This window comes from Artemia sp. Qi Xiang Cuo, chromosome 2 (genome assembly GCF_049724085.1).
Source record: "Artemia sp. Qi Xiang Cuo chromosome 2, ASM4972408v1, whole genome shotgun sequence".
Lineage (NCBI taxonomy): Eukaryota > Metazoa > Arthropoda > Branchiopoda > Anostraca > Artemiidae > Artemia > Artemia sp. Qi Xiang Cuo.
The window spans coordinates 31,140,922-31,166,355 of NC_142795.1; the positions used below are offsets into that span (position 1 = coordinate 31,140,922).

Genomic DNA, 25,434 nt, shown 5'->3' on the forward strand with positions numbered 1-25,434 from the left:
GCTCAAGTTTTGAAGAGTGTTTATGAAAATATTGGTGAAGTGGGAAGTTTAGCTCCCCCAACCACACTTGTCCGAGTCACTGGAGATGAAAAGAAGTTGGCGACAGAGTGTTTACATAATTAATCCAGCTACACTCTTCATCGAAATCATAAAATTCGCTGTAATCATTATCGAAAAACTAAAGCCTTTTCCCCCTTGAATATATTACAAGCAGATATTTTGACTCTGGACAAGATTCAAAGACGTCAAAATAACCCGCACAAGTATAATTTACATGCAATCAGCGTTTAGTCGCTATCATATGGCGTTACATTGCTTTCAAAGAGAGACGGTGAAGTTGCTAGAGTCCTTGAATTTATCTTTGAACAAAACTTGTCGAAAAATTCAAACGGATCGGGGTTGTGAATTTGTTAATTCACATGTAAAAAAGTTATTGTTGAAATATAATAGAGTACTCTATCATTGTTATAGTCTGATGAAGGCGGTATTGGCTGAATGTTTGATAAGAACAATTCGACTTTCAATCTCGAGATATTGTATGTTGAAAAATACTACTGAATTTATTCAAGATTTAGATAAAATCATATTGATTTATAATCAAAGGACCCACCAATCTCTGTTAAATGTTAGTCCTCTTGAAGTTCATCACAGTAACCGTACACTTGACACTTTTCTTAAACAATATTCCAATGAAAAGGTTGTGAAGAAAAAATTTAATGTTGGTGATACTGTTCGATTAAATGCAACAAATAATATTTTGGAAAAGGGGAATTACTTGTCGGCCACTGATCTTTCTAAAGTGTCGAAATTCATAGAAAATAAACCTATAAAGTATCCTCTACGTGATGTGAAAGATGACGAGATTCTTGGCGGTTTTTATGATTATGAATTGCAAACAAGTTAAAACCACTGGAATGTATGAAATTGAAAATATATTAAGAACTCGAACTTGCAAGGGTAAGAGACAGTTGCTTGTTCGTTGACTAGGATATAATTCTGATTTTGATTCTTGGGTGGCAGTTGAAGATATATACAATGTCCAATGATTTTTATGTGACATTCATGTCCAATGTTTCTGACCCCCTCTTTGATGATTTGAATAAAACAAGTGATTTTTGGACAGAACTCTCCCCCGTTATCAAATTCGAGGAAAGGTACGAAGTTGCTGTTCTTGATTGTATTCTTAAAATACTTATGATATCATGAGAAAGGATCGTACATATGAGATTAAAGTAAGATCGTTTGACTTCTCTGACGAGGGTTTGGTAACAAATCTTGAATCTGATGATTACTCCTTTGCCACTATACCCTATGAGGAATTCAGCAATATACAAGGGCTGTGTCCAGCTATCAACAAAAATATTGCGATTCAAAAGAAGGGTGGTTTCATATTCAACTATTCAACAGAACAGAGGAGAGTTTACACTACCAATCCATTTGAGAATGAAAAAATTTTTCTCAATTAAGATTTACGTAAGATTCTCGGTTTTAAAGATCGTTATTAAAGCACAAAAATTTAGTGGCAAGGATCATATTAACTATTTAGACTATGCACCCAGCTTCCCATCAGACAACTGTATATTTCCTTACGCATCCTTTGTTGAGTCATCGAAAGTCGGTAATACCAATGTCCCTTTCTACGTATTCTTGAACGAAAAACCAGTCACCAACACATTCACCACCACAATATAAAGCATGTTCAATATATTCTAGTCAACACTTCGTATTTGGAGCTCTGTTAGTTAACATAAGAAGTGAATTGGGGATCCTCTACCAATTAAAAAGGCTTGGCTGTGATTACATGTCATTTTCGACCCTTCCAGTGAGACGGCTAATTGAAAAAATACTCTTGTTTCTCCTGAAATTAATTGCTATATCGCTAATCTTGGACCACGACAATTGGGTCATGGAATGGACTATTACAGGGGTCATTCGTTAATGTTCCATTACGATTTTAGCAACTGGTTTGCTAAGTTGGTTCGCTCTGCATTACCCCTGGCTAAAAATATATTACACCGGTTGCCGCAGATTTTGCGTCCTCTACACTGCATAGTTAGGGCTCTGTGAAGGATTTTAAACAAAGTGTTTCGGAAATCTCAGGTCTGGCGCGCGATCCCTCGGCGAGCGATTGAAATCGCGACAAAGCGGAAAAGGTTTAAAAAGGGTGAGAAACACCTCATCACTCATCAGTCTCAATTCATGCCTGAAGCGTAAACATAGATCTTGTCAAAGAAAAACAAACCAAAATTTAAAATTGTTAGATTGGAAAGGGATTTCTTTACCTAGAAATGGCATATTTACCACACAAAGAATCTCATCCTTCAGTGGACTCGTCTCTAAATCTTTTCAATATAGAAAATGTTGATGCGAGTGTGAAACATGGTTATTATGAGAAATGTTATCCGCAACAACCCCTCTCTGAAAACGTACATTTTCAAATTTATTCCAATGAAGATTATTTCATAGATTTGCCTTCCACATTTATAGATTTACATGTCATTGTCAAAAACTATAATAATAAAAAACTGGGTGCAGCCGAGGGGTTATCGTATGAAAATTATAGATTACAGAATTTATTTAGACACATCAGTGCCCACATGAATGGAACGTTGGTTAGCACTAACAACTATCTTTCAAATTATGCAAGTTATATACAATTTATGTTGATGACTCCAACGTCCTATAAGCTTTTGAGAGGTTTGGATGCTGGATATGAATAAAAATCGGAACTGGCACTACGAATATACCTAGACGTGCGACAATTAAGGATTTACACTTGGTTGAGAAATTAAATCACGAGATATTTAGTAAACCTCAATGGTTGTCTCCCAATGTTAAGATTGATATAAAGCTACAACTTGCACCGTCCAATTTTATTTTGCGAAAAGTACTTGGCACCGCTCCCGATGTAACAGTCTTCCTCACCTCAGGAATAATTCATGTACGAAAACAACAAATTTTGACTTCTGTTGCTTTGGCAAATGGGAAATTGAGAGCTAGTGGAAATAATATCAAACTGCTTGTTCCTCATACAATCACAAATCAACGATGTATTGCTAAGGGTACATGTACCTACACTGATTCGTAATTTATCAATGGAAACATTCCTTCTAAACTTTCTTTGGTATTCGTAAAAACTGCCAGTGCCGTTGGATCATGAACAAATGTTGGGACTTTTGTATCTTGTATGTAAAGTGAATGTAATTGCACTCTACAATTTATCCTTTGATAAATCCTAAAGGACCTTATATTAATTGACAATGCAATCCCTAGATCGAGATTCACAATTATTTTTAAATGATGCAACCGAAGAATTATTTGCAAAAACTGATGGTATTATGTATTGGATTTGTCGGGTACTCAAGATATGACTATTGTCTGAACGGGTATATTATGTTTGGAGTGTAGCTTTGCCAAACAATTGGAAGAGAGTATTGAATTAATCTCACTAAAGCAATTTGAATCTTATTGGGAAATTTCCTCTGATATCAGTGTTCTATTAGATTTGATACCATGAACACAAATCAAATAATCAATTTATTCAATTTGGATCATTAAATGTCCAAATACAAATCCTATTACCTACCCTCGGATTTCTTTAATCATATTCAAAGCGTTAGCAATACCTTTATCCTTGTTAATCGTAGCCCATCAACATCAACTGTTAAAATTAGCCCATGATTTCTACGCACCTCTCATTAAAAACTTTCTTGAGCAAAGTGGACAATCTATTATTCAAAACTGGAAGCGAGTACAAGATTTATCAACCAAAAGCTGTGATTTTCATGCACTATTATATTTTGTTTTCCGTTGACTGATTGAACCACTTTCTAGTGGTTCCACTTGTGGAATATAAATTTCAGCGCCCAAAGAATGAAATGCTTTAAAAATGTTTGTTAATTTGTTCACTAATAAGAATTTTATGTAAAAAACTTTGTGTCTTTTAGATTTCTTTTTCGATGTATAAGTGACCATTGTCAATGATAAGTGGTGGCATCTCGTCAGGATTCAACTTGTATTCATCTTGGCATGCAAAGTTTGGGGTCAAATTTTATACAATATAAGGTAACTTCATTCTTCTTAAATCTCTTCCTAAAATCAATGTTACTCTTCTGATTCATATTATAAAATTCATGTGTTTCAATTTGTTTATTTGAAGCAATGTCATACGCAAAATTATCATTTGAAGAATCACTTTCTGTAACAGCCAATAAAAGGCTGTAGGTTTATAATCAAAGTAGCCGGTATCTTCATAGCGATGTCGTTAAAACCGGACTCTCTTAATATTCCAGCAATTAAAGCATAGACCAGGCTCTTCTTCCCAAAGCAATTTAAAACCACGACGATACCAGTCTCTTAAAAATAAACTGAAATCGCGTTTAGGGTTTCTTGAAATCATGCCGGGGTAAGTATTTTGCTATGTTCACATTTATCATAGTGACAATTGGAGCATAGGAAACATCTAGTATGAGAGTCACAAATCTTTTTTGAAGACAGGAGTTACAGTCTTTAATTTGTATAGCGTATCCTCTGTGCAATTTATATGGATTGCATAATCTGCACTTTTCATTTAGTCACATAATACTTTTCACTGATCACATTATATTTTTTTGTGTTTCTTTTAAATAAATTGATTGATTGATTGACTCGTCAACAAAAGTAAAATTATCATAGGATAACCAGCTGCTTAGTGTATACAAGCTTAATGCATATGTGTAAAAAAAATTTTTTCGATGTTGACTGTCTCACGTCCAAAAAGAAACTCATTTCATTGACTCCAGATCAATGAAATGAATGTCTTCTAGGAGGAGGAGTAGTCGAGTGACGTCAAAAAACTTGTTTAGACATGATATTTTTTAAAATGACCACTTATTTTTTGTTTGAATCTAGGTAGTGGTTAAAAGCAATATCACAATATTATTTTGTTTTGTTTCAATTAATATATCAATAAATTGAGTAAATGCATCTAGGCCACGACGTAAAAGTTTCATACAATACTACAAAGACGGTAGATCATTTCTCATTATGTCGTTAAACGTTCTTTGAGAAAATATTTTACTTTGAAAAGATAACTTTAGAGAATCATCATCTAGAATCAAACATTTTTCCAAAATTACTAGATCCCGTATGATTTTTTGCTTTTCGAATCCAGTCATTTTTAAATCCTGACACTCTCACTGCCGATTATAGACTAATTATGACTCTGTCTCGCTAGTATTATACTTACTCCTTTCTTATAGATTGATTCACATCTTTGTCCTGAATATTTCACTAATGCATTTAATTCGTCTTGTAATCTTTGTATAAGCATTTTATTCCCTTTTGCTGCAAAGCATAACTTTTCTTTCGACTTGAATTTGCTTAATGATATTACATATCGCGCGAACATCTCGTCTCATCCTAGGGTCAGCCGGCAACCCCTATTACTTTCTACTGCAACATTACACATTCTAGGTTTCATTTTGCCATTGTTAGCACCTTCAATATCCAATAGAGTAAAAGCATCCATTACTAAGGAATAATACTCTCGATGTTGATACGGTGAACTCTTTTTCAATACTGAAGCAAATAAATCAGCTCACGCAAGATTGCGTCACCCCTCAACTCCGATTACGTAACAGCCACCTACATCTCTTAGAAAACATTCCCTATGATTTAACATGCCACCTGCTGGTTTTCATGAAATGACAAGATAGGGCTGCCGTAGAATCTATGGACGGAGCCCCGTTTAAAAGCAGGGTAAGGCTCCGTTGAAAATCATTATGCTGTCACTACTTAAATTTAAGTAATTAGTGCAAAGTACGAGAACAACATTGCTGTGGTTAAGGTAGGACATGAGGCTAGTACCTGGTTTCGTATTAAATAAGGAGTTAACCAGGGTCGTTTCTATCCCCATTTAAATGGGTCCTGTTGCTGGACTTTTTTAAAGGTTCATTGCAAAAGCAATGGGAGATCACGGAATTAAATAGGCATGTAAAATTCTCCTAGATTTAGATTTTGCTGATGATTTGAGCATCCTCGATGACAATGTTAGCAAAATAAATTGAATTCTAGAGGTTCCAGGAGTTCAGGGTGCAAGAATAAGATTAAAAATTAATGTCAAGAACATCAAGTCGCAAAGACTCAGAATAACTGAAGGTCAAGAGATGATGCTAGAAAACGAAAATAACAATCAAGTGGACAGCTTCACTTAACCTAGGTAGTATTATTAGTAAAGATGGTGGGTGCAGTGAAGATGTTAAAAGTAGAATAACCAAAACGCAAGGTGTTTTTTTTACAGTTGAAAAAAGTTTGGAAGAATAGGAGGATGCGTCTGCGTGCCAAGATTAGAATATTGGAAGCTACGGTGATGGCGGTGGTCAAGTATGGTTCTGAAGCGCAGGCGCTCCATAAAACGTTGGAGGATTTGCTATATGTTTTCCAGAGAAATTGCATACGTGTTGTTTTGGGTACCCGACTGACTGATTGTATCTCGAACAATAAGCTGTATGAAAATTTGGTTCAATCCCACTTTCTAGGGCTATAATGAGAGAAAAAGTGATATGGCTGGGAGATGAAAGATGACAGATAGCCTAAGATTGTCATCGTCCGTCATTTGTCTAGGACTAAACCAAAAGCCGGTCGTCCCCGAATGGGATGGAAGGATGTCGTAAAGAAAATATTTAAGGTAAATAGGAAGTTCTTGGAAGGGTGTAAAGAGGAAGTCTTTGAATAGATTGGGATGGAGGAGGAGCGTGTGAAGTTGTATTTATCTTGGGCGGCTTTGCGCTGCAGTAAGTTGTTAGTAGTAGCAGCAGTAAAGAGGGATATGAGCGTAAGGAAAACACATATTTAAGCCCCGAAGATCAGTTGGTCTTATGTACTTGAAACTCTTAGACATTTTTCGAGGGCTGATGTTGAACTAATTCCATAGGTTATTTTGAATACAGACTTTCAAACGAAATAAATTGCTTAAATAAAGTCTTCGAGAGGCCTCCGAAGAGAGGCAAATCTAATTTAATTTTGATTCTGAACATTTAGATTTCCCTCCAAAGTTTGCCCCTCCCCCGCAAAAATGATCTAAATTGATGTTTATTTCTAAGCTTGGGAAGCTAGTTGAAAACAAGTTTCGTATTTATTCGTAAAATTGATAGGATGCCCATTTTTCTTTGACGTCCACTATTTACGGAAAGTAAGGTAAAGAATACTTACAAGCAAAACTTATGCCATTAATGAACAAACAAAGGCAAAATACACAAAACAAACAATCTGTTAAAAGACAAGTTTAAGTTTTACAGTTTCAATGAAAACTTGCCCAATTTCCTTATTTTTCTTAGATCGACTATCTTGGACATTTTCCCATTGGCTTGCCTGAAAATCAACGACCGATCAGCAACAACTGCAATGCCACTGAAGAAGGGCCCAGATACGCCTTCCTAAAATAAGGAGAAAAACTTTTTTTGTGTCGAAAAATATATATGTTGTAGTACAAAACACAATTAGAAACAAATGATAGGCTACTTTCAATTCATAATAAAATCAAATAAAATATAATCATCACGCCATCACAAGGGATGAAAACAACGACACTCACAGGGAAGGGCAATGGGAGCTGTCACCATGGAGGCTTAAAAATATGAGAAGTTGATAAATTCGTATATTTGTAAATATATCTAGTGATTTTCTAGAAAATTTACGGTAAAGGAAATAATAGCTGGCCGTTATCCTAATGAAACTTTTTTTTTATTCTTTCCCATCTTCCCACATGTAATTGTATATTATCAAATTTTACCCACTTTCTCCTAGAAAGGAAATTTTCTTTCTAATTAGTAGACAGAAAATAGATGAAATGGAAAGACAGAAAATTTTGGAAAAAATAAAGAACAATAGATAATTCCGTTGTTAATATCACGACAGCCCTGAAAATATGGCTGTTTTTCTTCACTCTACCAAGTATTCAAGCTACCACGCAGGTGAAAGAAAATGAAACATATCCTTGGAAATGAATCAAAAGCACCTATTACTTTTGGTTAGGCCAGAACAGGTATATGAAGAGGGCTTAGCACACAGAATAATACAAAATTGCAGTTTGAAGCACAATCCTACTGGCCAGATCATACTCAGGATGCCGATTTGGGAGATAGAGGTAGTATTTCAGGGGCGGGTTTAAATATCGGAAATACAAAATCAATCGCGTAACCAAGAAACAAGTAAAAAAAAAATCAATACTTTGGCACTAGGATCCGTCTTTTTTTTATTAAAACGTAGGTGATCACATGTACAACCCTTAGTGGGGAGGGGAGGAAGTGGAAAAACAAAGAAAGGGTTTGGGCTATTTTCCATAGGAAGGTAGTCCTTTGAACCGCTCTTTAGGAAGATAAATAGTTAAGACTAATTGTCTACTCACATTTAATGTGCAAAGTTTGTTCTTGATCTATCTGTTAACATTAAAACAAAACAAATTCTCAAGATGACTAAAAACCTATTTTTTTTTTCGTTCCTGTGTAACTTTCTGCGTAAATCAAATTAAATAAACCCACTTCTAGGCTTATAAGAGCAAGCAGATGAAAATTTCTTCTAAGAGCAAGTTTATATTGGAGTTGATGATGCTAAGGAAAAAGTACTTAACCTACTTATTCCTTCTTTGAGACATTATTCTTTGTAGGAAAAAGTTTAGCTTAAATCAGGTGTTGCTTAGAAAAAAGCAATAAGGTTTAACTTATTTACCTGGTTACCAATTACTTTATACATTACTTCGTATTCGCAATCAAGCTGGAAATGGCGATAAATTTCTGATTATTGTGCATGCTGACTAGCAAAATAAGCATGCATTTTTGATTGCCTAGTTCTGCGTAGGACCGCCAGACCGTCCTATCTTTTTTAATACCGGCAGGATATGAAAGTAGACGATCTTATTACCTGCAAAATCTGAGTTACCTGTCAAATAGTCAGTGCGACATATTTTTCCCATTAATTTGATTCTTAAAGAACTGGGACACAAAATAATTTAGCGTAAAGAGCGAGATATCAAGGAAACAGCCCCCCTCATAAACGAAAATATTTCTGTTATTTTTAATTGTTAAAAGTTGCTTCTTACTTCCAGTTGAAAAAACTTCTTTTTTATTTGATTTCTAGCCGTCTTTTAAATAATGCCAGAAATTCGTGTCACCTCGCGGCAAATTCCTCCATGGAACATTCCAGTCACGTAAAATTCCCTTGTAAAATTTGCCCTTGAAAATTCCACCCTCGTTGGAAATTCCCCTCCCCCAAAAACATTCCTGTGAAAAATTCAGGACGGAAAATGCTTCTTCCTGTCATTGGAAAAAAAATACTTTTATTAGGTTTCTCATTATTTTTCAAATCATACCGGAAATCGTCCCCCTCCGTCAAACTTTTCCCCCGAAAATCTCCCACAAGGACAGTTTTTCCCACAGAAAATTCCCCACGGAGAATGTCTCTTGTGGAAAATCCCCCTCCATGAAAATTTTCCCCAGACAATTTCAAATCTGCTGAAAGTTTCCTTGGCAAGTTCCCCCAATTCCATCTCAACATGTAAAATTAAGTTGCCAAAGACATAGTAATACAGAAAAAGAATTTCTGAGAGGAATCCTGGCAATTTTCCTCTGTGTAAAATTTCCCCCCAGAAACTTCCCACACAATGGAAAATTCTTCCCGTGAAACATTCCCCTTCCGCCAAAAATCTCCCATTAAAACTGTCTGTATACTTCCAAATAATAAATACTATAAACTAGAAAGGTTATAGCCACCAGATCCGGTAAAATAACCACTTTAGAACCACTCAGATGTAGTGGAGTGACCTGATAGGGGCGAAATTAGTGACCTAAGTTAGAGTCTTAAGGAATATGGGCAGCGTCTTACTATGGGTAGCTGAATCTGACGCAGCGCAATAGCGCTGCCTAAGTAAAGATCGATGTGGGCACAGTGTATTATTTATTTATTTATTTATTTTTTTAGACCAGAGCACTTTGTAAGGAAGGAGTTGTCGTAGAAACTACAAAAAGGGTTTATTTGATTGGAAACTGAAAGAGCTAATGCCCTTTTTAATTGTCGAAAGTGATTGGAGGGAAACTAACACCCCTTCCATGCCCACCCTTTCCCCAAGCATATTCAATCGAAATTTTGAGATAGCCATTTTGTTCAACGTAGTTAAAAGGTCCGAAAATTATGTCTTTGAGGATGACAACCCCCGACAGTCCTCAGCGAAAGGGATGTAAGTTATTTCCTGGGACATTTAAGGTTTATATAGAAAGGGTGATCGTATAAACTTCGGAGGAGGATCATTGGACTGCTAACCAGCAGTCTTAGTGCCCTTTTTGGGATTCAGAGTGATCGGAGGGTGTATATACCCCCTCAACACACGCACAAACACCTAGTATTTTCCCAAAATGTATTTGACAGAAATATTGAGATGGTCATTTGTTGTCGTAAATGCTTCGAAAAGAGCTCACTCGATTGAAAATTTAAAGGGCTAGTGCCTTTTAAATTTAGGACGGTCTGGCGGTGCGACGCAGAACTAGGTAATCGAAAATTCATGCTGATTTTGCTAGTCAGTTATACTGCATGTACCATAATCAAAAATTAATCGCCATTTCCAGCTTGGTTGCGAATACGAAGTAATTTAAAAAGTAATTGGTAACAGGGTGAATATGTTAAATCTTATTGCCTTTTTCTAAGCAACGCCTGATTTAAGGTACACTCTTTCGTAAAAAGAAGAATGTCTCAAATAAGGTATAAGTAGGTTAAATACTTTACCCTTAGCATCATCAACTCCAATTTAAACTTGCTCTTAGAAGAAATATTCATCTGCTTTCTCTTATAAACCTAGAAGTGGCTTTATTTAATTGGATTTACACAGAAAATATTCTAGCACAAACCGAACAAAAAAATAGATTTCTACTCATCTTGAGAATTTGGTTTTGTTTTAATGTTACAAGATAGATCAAGAATAAACTTTGAACATAAAATGTGAGTAGACAATTAGTCTTAACTATTTATCTCCCTAAAGAACAGTTCAAAAGACTACCTTCCTTTGGAAAATACCCCAGAACCTTTCTTTGTCTTTCCACTTCCTCCCCTCACCACTAGGGGTTGCACATGTGGTCACCTACGTTTTGACATAAAAAAAAGGGTCCTAGTGTCAAATCGCTGATTTTTTTTTTTTTTTACTTAATTCTTGGCTACGCGATCAATTATGCATTTCCGATATTTGAACCCAACCGCCCTGAAAAATTACCTCCATCTGCCAAGTCGACATCCTGAGTATGACCTGGCCAGTAGGATTGTGCTTCAAACTGCAATTTTGTTTTATTCTGTGAGCTAAGCCCTCTCCATATACCTGTTCTGGCTTAACCAAAAGTAAGAGGTGCTTTTGATTCATTTCCCAGGATAAGTTTTATTTTCTTTCAACTCCGTGGTAGCTTGAATACTTGGTAGAGTGAAGAAAAACAGTCATATCTTCTGGGCTTTCGTCATATCAACAACAGAATTATCTATTTTCTTTATTTTTTCCAAAATTTTCTGTCTTTCCTGGTTAAGTAGAGAGAGAAATGTTCCTTTCTAGGAAAAAGTGGGTAATTTTTCAGAAAAATTTTGCAAGAAGAAACAGAACCACCTACGTTGAAATGCTTCAACGGATCCAGAAAAATAGTTTCCTTTCAAAATGGATATTTATCTATTAATTTTATATGTTAGGTGACATAAGTTTTACATAGTAAAGAAAGTTGAAGAGGGAACTGTAACTGGGATAGTCTCCAAATATTTGATTTTTTAATTATTTAATTTTCTTTGATTTGTTTGCAGTTTCCCCATGTTTAGTTGAATTTTTTTTTGTAGATTATGTGTTTTTTTCTCGTACCGCAGTTTTCATTCAAATGTAGCAGGTAATCATTCTGTCCATTACATGGTTAATCTTAAATTCCAAAATATATAATAATGTATTAAAAAATGTTAATTTATCCACACTATTTTTTGCTATCGTTTATAACATGATTGAAACAGACGCTTCACTAGACAATACCACGCTCGGATTTTTCTTAATTTAGGCTGATTTATACATAATTTATCCTGGGCATTATTTATACCTTACGCTTAGATACCCCGATATTTGTTCGTTTGTTTCACAACATTAAATGAAAAGTCAAATTTAGTATTTGTGCTTATCTTTCACCAAATTCAACATTATTTTTCATATTTAAATCTGCATAAATTATTACGAATACAGGAAGGAGATTTTTTTAGTAGGGACAGAAGTGTGAGCCGCATTTTTGTTTTTACGAGTGATATCCTTTGCTTGGATGACAAATACGTGTGTTTTATATGGTTTAACGCTTACTCAATTTGCAAGGGTTTGTTTTGTATGCTTGAACATTCAATAAACTCCAATTTTGTTACGATCTTAAAACAGATTAATTTAAAAAAACAACGTTTTTCCGAGGGAAGTAAAGAGCGAAGTTGAAACTTAAAACGGACAAAAATTATTACTTCATAGCATATTTAATATATATTAATATAACTAGTACAAACAAACCAACTAATTATGTTTCCCTATGCTTTTATGCTTATACAAAACTAGCGCTTTACTGAAAGCACAAAAGTCAAGTATAAAAAACAGGATTATGGATTTAAGAGTCAGAAGTCAGTATGTAGCCTGAAAACACGAAACGAATCTAGAAAGCTTTTTATAGTTTTACACCAGTTGTGACATTAGGAACTTTCAGTATACAATTAAAATTATCTTAAAAACATAAGCGTAAAACTAAACATTTTTTAATAGCCGCGAAGTAATTGAACAGCATACAGAAATATTGGATTGATTTATCATGCAGTATTTTGCTCTCACCAGCTATAACACCACTAGTGGGTAATACGCAGTCTTAAATTGTAAGAAATATGCTTTAGTATCACTTGAAATGAAGATCAAATAAGACATAAAATGAACTATGGAAATTCGATTATTTTTCTTTATACGAGAGTGAATTTCAAGCTATGATACAAATTCTAAAGCTAGTCTATAGTCCTAATTGTATCAAGATGGCCTTACTTCAAATTTGTGTACAAATTAATTATGACATGTCCTTTTAAGAATCAAAACGAGAGCCAGTCATTCAACTGAGCCATTGTGCAGAAGTGATAGCAAATTAAACTTAAAAAAAATAAAGAAAACCCTAAAATGGATTGTTGCTTTATCTTCAAAGGGATTGATCCTTAAACAGATTGCTAATATTTTGATTCTATAAAAATTGTCCTTAATTGGCTTGCTTTTACTGTACAAAAACTCCTATATTTTTTTGTGTTTTCAGTAAAGCGCTAGTTTTGTATAAGCATAGAAGCATAGGGAACACATAATTAGTTGGCTTATTTGTACTAGTTATATTAATATATATTAAATATACTGTGAAGTAATAATTTTTGTCCGTTTTAAGTTTCAACTTCGCTTTTTACTTCCTCGGAAAAACTTTTGTTTTTTAAAGTTAATCTTTGTTCGTTTGGGATTAAAATTTAATGCAGAAACAACACTGCCATAGTTTTTTTTATTTATACGGAATAATGTATGCTCGTATTAAGTTTTAGTGTCGTTTCTTAGTTTCAAATAAAAACTTATTTTTAATATAATTTCTAATTATCACAGATCTAGGAGAGATAAGACAGCTCTAAAAGAATGCTGCTAACAATCACGACAGTTAAGAAAAACTTTCAGTCTATAACATCAAGTTCATTATCCATGCTATACAAAACAATACATTTTTTTTTAGGAACGTTTGTTTTCCGACGAGCAAAAAGCTGTTTTTACTCGGCCACCTTCACCTGAAAAAGCCATAATGAAGACAGGGCTTTATAAACCACCTACTGACTAGCAGAAACTAGAAGACTACTGTAACAAAAGAAAGCTGTTTAAGGTGTTTTAAATGCTGCTCATTTAAAAGCTTATATTTATACTTAATCACTTTTTATAAATTTGACTTGATAGCACCTTCCCACAAAGTGCATTTTCGGTTCTTTCCCCAACTTTTTTAAATGAAACAAGTGCCTTCTCCAAATCCGACAAAGGATAGTGATAATGTATCTAGTGGCTCTGATAGTTAGATTTTGTTCACTTTCTTAACCAAATTTGACTAGGAATTCTGATAAGAATTTTATTCATACTTTTGCCCTTAGATTTTTTTAGTTCTATCCGATATATTCTGGCGCAGATAACTCATAAAAAAAAATTTATTCGCCGTGAGAAAAAGATGTTTTTCATATAATACATTGTGCTTGATAAGAGAATTTTGGCGTTAAATTTAATCACTCTGTTACTAAGATTTCGTCAATTTCATCTGACCTATCCAATAAGGGATGTTGTTAAAGTATTTATTCACTCTGATATTTAGATTTTGTCAAATTTTATTCGATGTATCTGACAAAGGATGTTGATAAAAAAAAATTATTCACTCCAACACTTAGATTTTGTCAATTTTATCCCATGTGCTCGAGAAAAGGATGTTGATATAGAATTTAATCAATCTGATACTTAGATTTTGTCAGTTTTATCCGATATAGCCGACAAATCGTGTTGATAATGCATTTAATGGATGTTGATAAAAAATATGTGCAATCTGATACTATGAATTTACCATTTTTACCCCATATATCCGATAAAGAGGTGTTGATATGGAATTTGATCACTCTGATACTTATATTTCTTTAACTTTAACTGATACATCTGGCAAAAAGTGTTAATAAAGTATTCAATAACTCCGAAACTTAGCTTTCGGCTATAAAATTGGTTCTATCTGACAAAAAATATTGACACAAAGTTTAATGACTCTGATACTTAGATTTTATCCTAGATATCCGACAAGAGTGAATAATTTTTTTTATCAACATCTTTGGTCAAATACATCAAATATAATTGACATAATCTAAGTATCAGAGGGATTAAATTCTATATCAACACCCATTTTTCGGATACATAGGATAAAATTGAGAAAATCTAAGTATCAGAGTGAATAAATTTTTTCTATCAACATCTTTTTTCATATACGACGAATATAATTGATAAATTCTGAATATCAGATTTATTGAATGCTATATCAGCATCCTTTGTCGGATATGCTGGATAAAATTGACAAAAGCTAAGTTTCAGAGGGAATAAATTTTTTTTATCAACATCTTTTGTCAAATACATCAAAAATAATTGACCAAATGTAAGTATTAGAGTGATTAAATGCTGTATCAGCCTCTTTTGTCGGATATCTCGGATAAAATCTAAGCATCAGAGTGATTAAATTCTAAATTTCTCGGATACATGGGATAAAATTGACAAAATCTAAGTATAAGAGTGAATGATTTTTTTTATCAACCTCTTTTGTCAGATCCACGAATATAATTGGCAAAATCTTAATATCAGATTGATTAAATTCTATATCAGCATCCTTTGTCGGATATGCTGGATAAAATTGACAAAAGCTAAGTGTCAGAGTGAATAAATTTTTTTATCAACATCTTTTGTCAAATACATCAAATATAATTGACAAAATCTAAGTATGAGAGTGATTAAATGCTTAATCAGACACTTAGCTTTTGTCAGTTTTATCCAGCATATCCGACAAAGGATGCTGATATGGAATTTAATCAATCTGATATTAAGGTTTTGTCAATTATATTCGTTGTATCTGACAAAAGATGTTGACAAAAAAAAATTATTCACTCTGACACTTAGCTTTTGTCAATTTTATCCCATGTATTCGAGAAATGGATGTTGATATAGAATTTAATCAATCTGATACTTAGATTTTGTCAATTTCATCCGATATACCCGACAAATGATGTTGATAATGCTTTTATTCACTCTGATACTTAGATTTTGTCAAATATATTCGTTGTATCTGATTAAAGATGTTAATAAAAAATTATTCACTCTGACGCTTAGCTTTTGTCAATTTTATCCCATGTATTCGAGAAATGGATGTTGATATTGAATTTAATCAATCGGATACTTAGATTTTTTCAATTTTATTCGATGTATCAGACAAATTATGTTTATAAAGGACTTATTCAATCTGGTGCTTAAACCTTGTTAGTTTTGGTTAAAGTATCTGACAAAAGATACTGATAAAAAAAAATTATTCCCTCCGACATTTAGATGTTGATAATGTCATCCAGAATTCTTAACATATAATACGTATATATTATTTATCCGCTTTGATACTTAGATTTTTTAAATTAAATTCGTTGTATCTGACAAAAGATGTTAATAAAAAAAATTATTCACTCTGACACTTAGATATTGTCAATTTTATCCCATGTATTCGAAAAAGGGGTGTTGATATAGAATTTAATCAATCTGATACTTATTTTTTGTCAATTTTATCCGATATACTCGACAAATGATGTTGATAAAGCATTTATTCACTCTGATACTTATATTTAGTAAATTTTATCCCATGTATCCGAGAAAGGGATGTTGATATGGAATTTAATCACTCTGATACTTAGATTTTAATCACTCTGATACTTAGATTTGGTCAATTTTATCCGACACATCCGATAAAGGATGTTGATAAAGTATTTATTCACTCTGATATTTACATTTTGTCAATTTTATTCGATGTATCTGACAAAGGATGTTGATGGAATTGAATTCAATCGATAAAGAATGTTAATAAAGAATTTGTTCATTTTTTTTATAGTTTCCTGAATTAGATTTCTGTATTGTGTATCCGGGAGGTGAATTCAAGAAAGAGTTTGTAACTTACTTACTTACAATTATTTACTAATGTTATTTCCAACAACTGATGTTCATAAACAATTTATTCATACTGATACCAAGATTTCGTCAATATTATCCCATATTTCTGACAATATATATATACAAATTCCTTTTCTTACATCTCCGATGTTTTAATAGACATTCTAAACGTTTTATATGCTAGTTTACTCTAAAAATAATGAACACATAACAATGTAATGCATGATATATTTTTAATGAAATAATACTATGTAGAATATTAATACAAAAATATATTATGATACATTATTAATATCAATGATCAACTTTGGACATTTTGAATTTGTTCCATAAAACATTTCACCTTGTTCTCTCTTGATATTGTAGTTATTGTCTTCTCTTAGTTCGTAATCAGTAGAATAATCATTATTCCATTTCGAGTCATACACAATTTTTACTGGTGTGTCATCGACAGGCTCCTGTATACTTTTCGTCTTTGGTATTATTTGGTTCATTGACTGTTTGATCAATGGAAGTAACGTTTCCTGGTACTTTGTTTTTCACCGATTCATCTTTATATTCCATAGTAATATTTTCTGCCAATGCCCTTTTTATTTTTCTGGCAATTTCACTGTCTATTATCACATTATTTTTACACAGGTAACAGTTTCAACACGTAGACAAGATATGGCTTATGATATTAGTAGAAGAGTAGGCCTTTCTTTTTTTGGACTTCCGTGGAATGCTAATACCCGAAAGCTGATGATAGGATGTATCAGTAGGTAATGTGTTACCTGCAACAGTAGCAAGGCATAGTCCTCAGTCATCAACGGTTATTCTTATGTTTGCATTCTCTTTGAGTGTAATCCTCTGTGGAGATCTCAATCTTGCATATCCACCAACATAAGAGTTGAATTTTTTCGGTTATCCAAAGAAATTTAATTCCCTACTGTCATGACAATGCATGCATCCAATATTGCTACCACTTGTACTTGTTTCATAGTTTAAATACTTCTCCTTGTCGACATTCAATGCTACAATAACATTGTCATGTGAACACACTTTATTAAAATGCTCCAACTTCACTTTTATTTAAAGATATGACTTATGTGTTTATCGTTCCACTGCGTAAAAAATAGTGATTTAATCAGTATTTAATCAGCCGCATCGTGTCTCTGAGCAAGCATAGAGTACAATTGTTGGAGCCGTAAGCATATTTTATGTCATTTTAAGATACGTCAAAAAAAAAGTTGAATAATTTCGAAGACCAAAAAGAAAATTTTAGTCTAATAAAGAAAAGTGTTACTCCAAACATTATTTTTCTAATAGTAAAGGTCATGACGAACATGTCTATAGGCTACTATTCTCATTTTGAGTTTGGAAAATACTAGATGTGATTTTTTTTTGTTTTAAGTGTTTCATCTCATTCGAAGACATGTAAAAAAAAAGTTGAAAAAAATATCATGTTGAAAAAAAATAATAAAAAAAGTTAAAAAAAAACTTCAAAAAAAATTTTTTAAAAATGGGGGGAGGGGGCGAAAAAGTTGGAGGGGAGGGGGCGCAGTTCGAGTTTGGGGATAGGGGACCTTTGGGGGGTTGAGGTCTCTGGTGGTTAGGGTCGCTGGTGCTTATGATCCTTGATGGTTCATACCCACATACACCTTACTACTTGATTTGCAAGGATTTCTAAGGTTTGTTCTGAATTTCATTATTAAAAATCTTTTCTTGCCATCTACATCTCTCTTAGTATCAACTTTTTAGTATACTATAACGTTAAACTCTATTTTAAATTGACAACACTGTTCCAACACCACTTGTGTATTATACAGAACACATTGAAGAAGTAAAGCTAGGTCAAGTCATAAGACCATTTTATCATCGTTAACCATTTCAATAGATTGATATTGTTCCAAATTTATAATAAATAAGTTATGAGTTAGCAACCCCGAGGGGTTACCTTAACTGATAATCACCAATTCGCAAATGCTATACCCTTTTTTTCAATTAGAGTTAGCTTTAGCAGCGACACATTCCTAACAAACTAGTCTTGACTAAAGGCAATTGTCCAATAATCAGTTTAAGCCTTTTTTCTCCAGCTTCATACGATCCAATTCACAAATGCTATCTAGCGACACATTCCTAACAAACTAGTCTTGACTAAAGGCAATTATCCAAAAAATCAGAAACCAGTCTGATAGCACATACTTCAAAGAAATGGAACAGTGGATAATGCATGGGTGATAGACAGCTTTTCCTACAAAATCATTCCTAAATACGCAATTTGACAATTTCTAGGTTTTGGTTAAAAAAAACAAAAAAAAACAAAAAAAAAAAACATTATGATGAAAGTGTCTCAAAAACCAGTCTGCTTGCGTTGTACAATCTTAATCATACTTTCAAAACCTGTTTGATAACTTTATAGTTATATAATATAAAAGGTTTGGTCGCTTATTGCTATATGCACGTCAAACTGCACTGTATATTCATGCCTCAGGTGTAAGTTTCCATGTAAGTTTCACGGTGCCTATTGCCTTACTACTCACCGTTAGTTACTGTTAAGGTTAGGGTAGCATCTAAACAAATTTTCTACCTACAGAAACTCACAAAAAAATTATTTAAAAAAAGCGATTGTAAAAGTTAAATGATAATTTTTGTACATAAATTTCTGCGTGTTCATTTTGCAGACAAGAAAGCTCAACTTGTTTTAAAATAAAAATATATTTCCTTGTTTTTAGAATTATCTTTTTATACTCAAAATTCAATTAGTATTCCTCTTTTTTTGCTATGATTCAACTACTTAAATTGAACTTATGCTGAAAATAGTACGTCCAATGGTCCTGTATTCAACCTTCAATTTATATTCAAGATGCCTCCATTTATTCTTGAAGTTCAAAACCTGTTGATTAACGTAACCTATTTGCGAGGAAAATGACATTTTTTCCACTGAAAAATACACAAATCTTATTAATTTCAATAATTTGTTGGAATTCAATAAGCAAGCCACAATTCCAACAGAAAAATTGGATTTTTTTGTGACGTATTTAAATTAAATAAGTAAGTCACAATTCCAACAGAGAAATTGGATTTTTTTTTGAATTGCTTGAATTCGAGCCAAACATTTTATTGGAAATCAATTTTTTTTTTTACCTGAAGCTTTTCCACTTGAGACACGACATCAAAAGTGTCACTTTTAGTGGCACTTGAACTTGATGATCTTGGAATTTATATGAAAGATGTAGATATGTGCAATATCTTTTATATGAGCTACAAAAGAGCTGTCAACGATATTCTGGTAGCTACTGGCACCTTTTTAAATATAGCACAAAAAGTGCCATTTCAGTGCCATATGGTACTTGCAAATGGCAGAATTTACAAAAAGCACGTAGATATGAGAAATAATTTTTGAATGAGCCATTAAGAATCTCTCTATGATGTTGTGGTAGCCCGCTAGACCTGTTAAAAAAAAGAAAAAAAAAAACAAAAAAAAAAAAAAAACGGGTGACATCAGTGCTACAGATGCAAAAAAGTGATTTTTCTTGTTGTTCAGGGAGGGGGACTGTCAACTACGCTGAACAAAATGGCTATCTCAAAATTTTGATTGGATGTGTTTGGGGGAATGAGAGGCATGGGGGGAGGGGGGCTAGTTGCCCTCCAATCACTTTCGACTATTAAAAAGGGCAATAGCCCTTTGAATTTCCAATCGGATGAGCCTTTTTTAAAGTTTCTACGACAATGCCTTCTGTAAAAACTTTATATGCCCCCAGGGCATAACTTAAAACCCTTGCCCTGAGGGTTGTGGGGGAGTGTCCTCCTCAAAAACATATTTTCTGTCTGGAAATCTACTATCTATAAAAACCTTATGTGCCCCCAAGGCACAACTTACGACCCTTACTCTGAGGGGTGGGGGGTTTTCATCCTCAAAGACATAATTTCAAGAACTTTCAACTACGTTGAACAAAATGGCTATCTAAAAAATTTGATTGGATGTGTTTGGGGAAGTACTGGGCATGAGAGAGGGGTTAGTTGTTCTCTAATCACTTTCTGCTATTAAACAGGACATGAGCCCTTTCAATTTCCAATCAAATTAGCCCTCTTTGAAGTTTCTACGACAACACTTTTTATAACAACCTGATATGTCCCCAGGGTTTAATTTACAACCCTTGCCCTGAGGGCATCGACGGGGTTATCCTACTCAAGCCCCTAATTCCAGAACTTTCAACTATGTTGAACAAAATGTCTATCTCAAAATATTGATTGCATGTGTTTGGGGAAATGGCGGATGTGAGAGGGGGTTTGTTGCCCTCCAACCACTTTGTACTATTAAAAGAGGTACTAGCCCTTGGAAGTTCCTATGGAATGAGCACTTTTTGAAGTTTCTACGACAACACTTTCTATAAAAACTTTATATGCCCACAGGTCATAACTTACAACCCTTGCCCTGAGGGCTGTGGGAGGAGTGTCCTCCTCGAAGACATATTTTCCAGATCTTTCAACTACGTTGAACAAAATGGCTATCTCAAAATTTTGATTGGATGTATTTGGGGAAATGGTGGGCAGGGAAGGGGTGTTAGTTGCCTTCCAATCACTTTTGGCTATTAAAAAGGGCACAAGCCCTTCCAATTTCCAATTGAATGGGCGAAGTATCTACGACAACTCCTTCGATACGAAGTGCCCTGGTCTAAAAAAAACAAACAAACCAAAAAAACGAAAAAATAATACATTGTGCCAACATGGTTCTTTACTTAGGCAGCGCTATTGCGCTGCCTATGGTACCTAGCGTATGCAATACTAAATTTCCTAGAGTATCATAGATGGAAACTTGCAATGCTCTGCTGTTTTCAGTACCGTGTAAGAATTTTGTAAACCGTGTAAATAGATACATACCTTGCAATACACTTTAGCTAAAAACAACACATCACTGGCTAAAGATCCTTGTGGGATTTTGAAACAAAGGTATGACAGGATTCTTAGCCATTCTAAGGCGCGTTCATTGCTGGACAGAAAAATGTAGATAGTGTCACGTTTTTCAGAGCACAATACAAGCTGAATGGTGTTAGTTTTGCCCAATTTCAAAGAAATGACTTTCTGTGTTTGTTCAGTCCGTTTCAAGCACTTGGAATCAGAAAAGTTTAAGTTGATTGAATTGACAGTGAGTGTCATTAAAGATGACCTTTTTTTGTCAACACTCTTTCCCATTTGAACTAAACCTTCAAAGAATTCTCCAGAAATTTTAATGGTTTCATCATGCACAACGATTATAGATTGTTTTAGCGGTGACATATTGATCGAGGAGAGTCGCGTTATTTTTTCACTGATTTTATTCCTCTTTTCGTTTTTAATCGTATTTGATTCTTTAAGGATAAAGGATGGATCATCCACAGTAAGTTCCTTCTTTATTCTTAATGACAACGCATCTAAGGAAGACACATCACTTTCTTCAAAAACGGGGCTCGAAGTGTTGTTCTTTTCTTCATCTTCATTGTTTTTATTCCGTTCTAATGGTATTTCTTGGAAGCTAAGTCCCGTATTGTTCTTTCCGGAGCTATTTCCAGCTTTTTTGGTTTCAATATAAGTAGGTTTACTAAAAATTGAAGGCGGGTCACCGGTGCTAATTTCTCTGGGAGTTCTTGGTGAAGAAGTGTCCAGAGAAGGTGTATCATTGCTGAATTCTTCTGGCAGAACAGGACTATAAGTTGAACTATCAGCTTCCAGAGAAGGCAAGTCAGACAAGACATCTTCATCCATTGATGAAAATGACCTTGCATAGCTTTTTGAACTAACCACAACTTCAAAGGGATCAGCAATAGTTGTTCTTTCTGGCAGAGGGGATATCAAATCAGCATCTGTTGACGTTGCAAAGCAATAGAAAAGAGGATCAAATTCTTCTAAAGCTGCCGTGACGTCTTCAGTTCCTTTAGGGTTTCCAATTACAGTTCCTACTTCATCATCATCCCGATTTTTAGAATTATTATTGCCTAAAGATTCAAAAGCAGTGTCTATAGCACTCTCATGATTTAAAGAAAGACCAAGTTCACTAAGAGCTAAGTCTTTTACTTCCTCCAAAGAAATCTTGGAATCAAAGAAAGTTTTGTTGGTTCCAATAAAGCAAGATTCTTTGTTTTCTAGCAATCCTGTTGGGGTGTTAAGTATCTTAAGGTTGTGTTTGTTTATTTCTTCTAATTTTTCCTGAAAGGGAGCAACAGGTGCAGGTAAGCAAGGCTCCTTTGTTTTTATTAATATTGGTGCCTTTTCGGGCAGCCTATGATTGTATTCATTGTTTTCTTCAGAATTTGGTTGGGAAGGGATAGTAATATCTGAACATGATATATGTCTCTGTGTAACATGAGTAGGGCCATCTAATAAAATTTTACTTCGATTAAGTTCAGCAAAATCATCTCCATTGCTTAGGTCTGATTTAGTTCTAATATTAGAAGTATTGACATTGTTCTTGCGAAAAGGATTCGTCCTATTGATTGCAATTTCCCTTTTAGAATCATCTGTTAATCTTGAAGAGGAACAATTATCAAACAGTTCAGAAGAATTAGCTACATTATATGAACTAATAGGCAAGCCTTGTGAGCCTTTCCGTTGCAAATCTAACTCAGTTTTTCCTTTGGATTCATTGCTATGAGTGATCAGGGTACTAAAATTACGAACAGGCGCTTGTGGTAAGCTAGTAAAAGTATCCATTCTAGGATAATATACATTTGTCGGTCTTTCTAGACCTTTGGATAGGCATGAATCACTAAATGGATTTTGATTATTATCATGTGATAAGTAGCTTAAGGACATGTTCTCATTGCTGGGCTGGGCTACTTTACTCGTCCTTACAGCTGGCACTGGTAGCTTTGTTCTTGTTGTAGGAACTGGAGCACACTTATTATTTGGGTTAGGCCCATTTATTCCATTTAAATCCATCTTGCAAGTGGCAGACAAAGCCTTTAATAGGTATCTGAAATGTAAATAAAAGTAAATCAATAAAAATATTGCGCCACATAAAATAATTTGGCGTAGAAGGACAAAGGTCCTTTTTTGATGTGATCTATTTTTAATTTTTTTCAACTTTCAAGACCCAAACATATCCCAACTAAATTTCTTCTTGAGAATATCTATAGGTAATTCATGCACAAAAAGTGTTAAACAAGGTGTGCTTAGAAGTTTAATTCATATGATCGATAAATATTATTAGACCGATAAAAACATTATAAAACTACTTGTCTTTATGGTTCAAGCATTTCCCTCAAACAAACTTCTGTAATAGTTCAAGTGTGGAGTGCTTTCCCGTAAAAATTTCCACCTCCAGTGCTACTTGTGTAACTAAATAATGGGCTAACTTCAAACGCGGTCATAAGCTCAGCGAGTTAGCTTTCGTTGGACTGGCAGGTCTATTAGATCCATCACACTGCTTTAAGAGCGAGCGATCACTTTTACCGGTGATTTATTATATTATTAAATAAAAAAATAAGTTTTTTTTTAACTGAAAGCAAGGAGCGACATTAAAACTTAAAACGAACAGAAATTATTCCGTATATGAAAGGGGCTGTCCCCTCCTCAAAGCCTTACTCTTTACGCTAAATTTTGTTATTGTTTTAAAAAATAAATTTTTGTGACAGATTAAAAATTTAGCGTAAATAGCGCGGCGTTTAGGCGGGGACAGCCCCTTTCACATAAGGAATAATTTCTGTTCGTTTTAAGTTTTAATGTCGCTCCTTACTTTCAGTTAAAAAAAAAAATTGTTTTTTTATTTAATTTCTGAACGTTTTTGAATTAATGCAGCTTTGATTTTGGCTCACGGTATATGAATAATTAGAATGAAATTTGCATATTAATTTTATTGTTTTGGCTAAATGGCTTTCTCGAAATTTTGTTGTGACATAACTTACGAATTAACTTACGCAACGGACTCCTATATTTGTATTTTTTTTTATTACGTATATTAGGGAATTTACCCCTAGTCAATACCTCGCTCTTTACGCTAAAGTTCGAATTTTGTTGGAATCACAAACCCCAGAATCACAAAGGCCGGTTAATTAGAATAGATAGCTCTTTTGAAAGTACTAAAAAAAACTTTAGCGTAAAGGGCGAGGTATTGACTAGGGGGAAAACCCTTCATATACTTAATAATTTCTGTTTGTTTTAAGTTTTAATGTTGCTCCTTACTTTCAGTTCAAAAAACGCGTTTTTTATTTAATTTCTTATCGTTTTTAAATAATACTGGGAAATCCGGCGCCCCCGTCATAAAAATTTCCCTTCCCCTTCGAAAACATCCTCCATGGAAAGATCCAGGTGACTTTGGGAAAAAAAATGAGCGTAGGAGGGGGCCAAGTTGCCCTCTAATTTTTTTGGCCACTTAAAAACGGCACTAAACTTTTAATTTCCGTTCAGATGAGCCCTCTCACGATATTATAGGACTACTGGATCGATACGATCACCCCTGGGAAAATAAAAAAAAAACAAATAAACACGCATCCGTGATCTTTCTTCTGGCGAAAAAATACAAAATTCCACATTTTTGCAGATAGAAGCTTGCAACCTCTACAGTAGGGTTCTCTAATACGCTGAATCTGATGGTGTGACTTTCATCAAAGTTCTATGACTCTTAGGGGCTGTTTCCCCTTTTTTTCGAAAATAAGGCAGATTTTCTCAGGCGCGTAACTTTCGATGGGTAAGACTAAACTGAATGAAACTTAAATGTTTGAAATCAGCATAAAAATTCGATTGTATTG

General features: G+C 34.0%; 1 protein-coding gene across 2 annotated transcripts in view; it reads right to left on the reverse strand.

The window, feature by feature from the left end:
- LOC148955136 (uncharacterized) overlaps positions 1 to 25,434 on the reverse strand; it is a 431,876-nt gene that overhangs the window by 117,283 nt on the left and 289,159 nt on the right. For both annotated transcript variants that reach the window (XM_089100529.1, XM_089100520.1), the window contains 2 exons: positions 21,593 to 23,660; positions 7,295 to 7,415 (listed from right to left, as the gene is read on the reverse strand). In XM_089100529.1, coding sequence (XP_088956655.1) covers positions 7,295 to 7,415; positions 21,593 to 23,660 — 2,189 coding nt within the window. The remainder of the gene's footprint in view (positions 1 to 7,294; positions 7,416 to 21,592; positions 23,661 to 25,434) is intronic.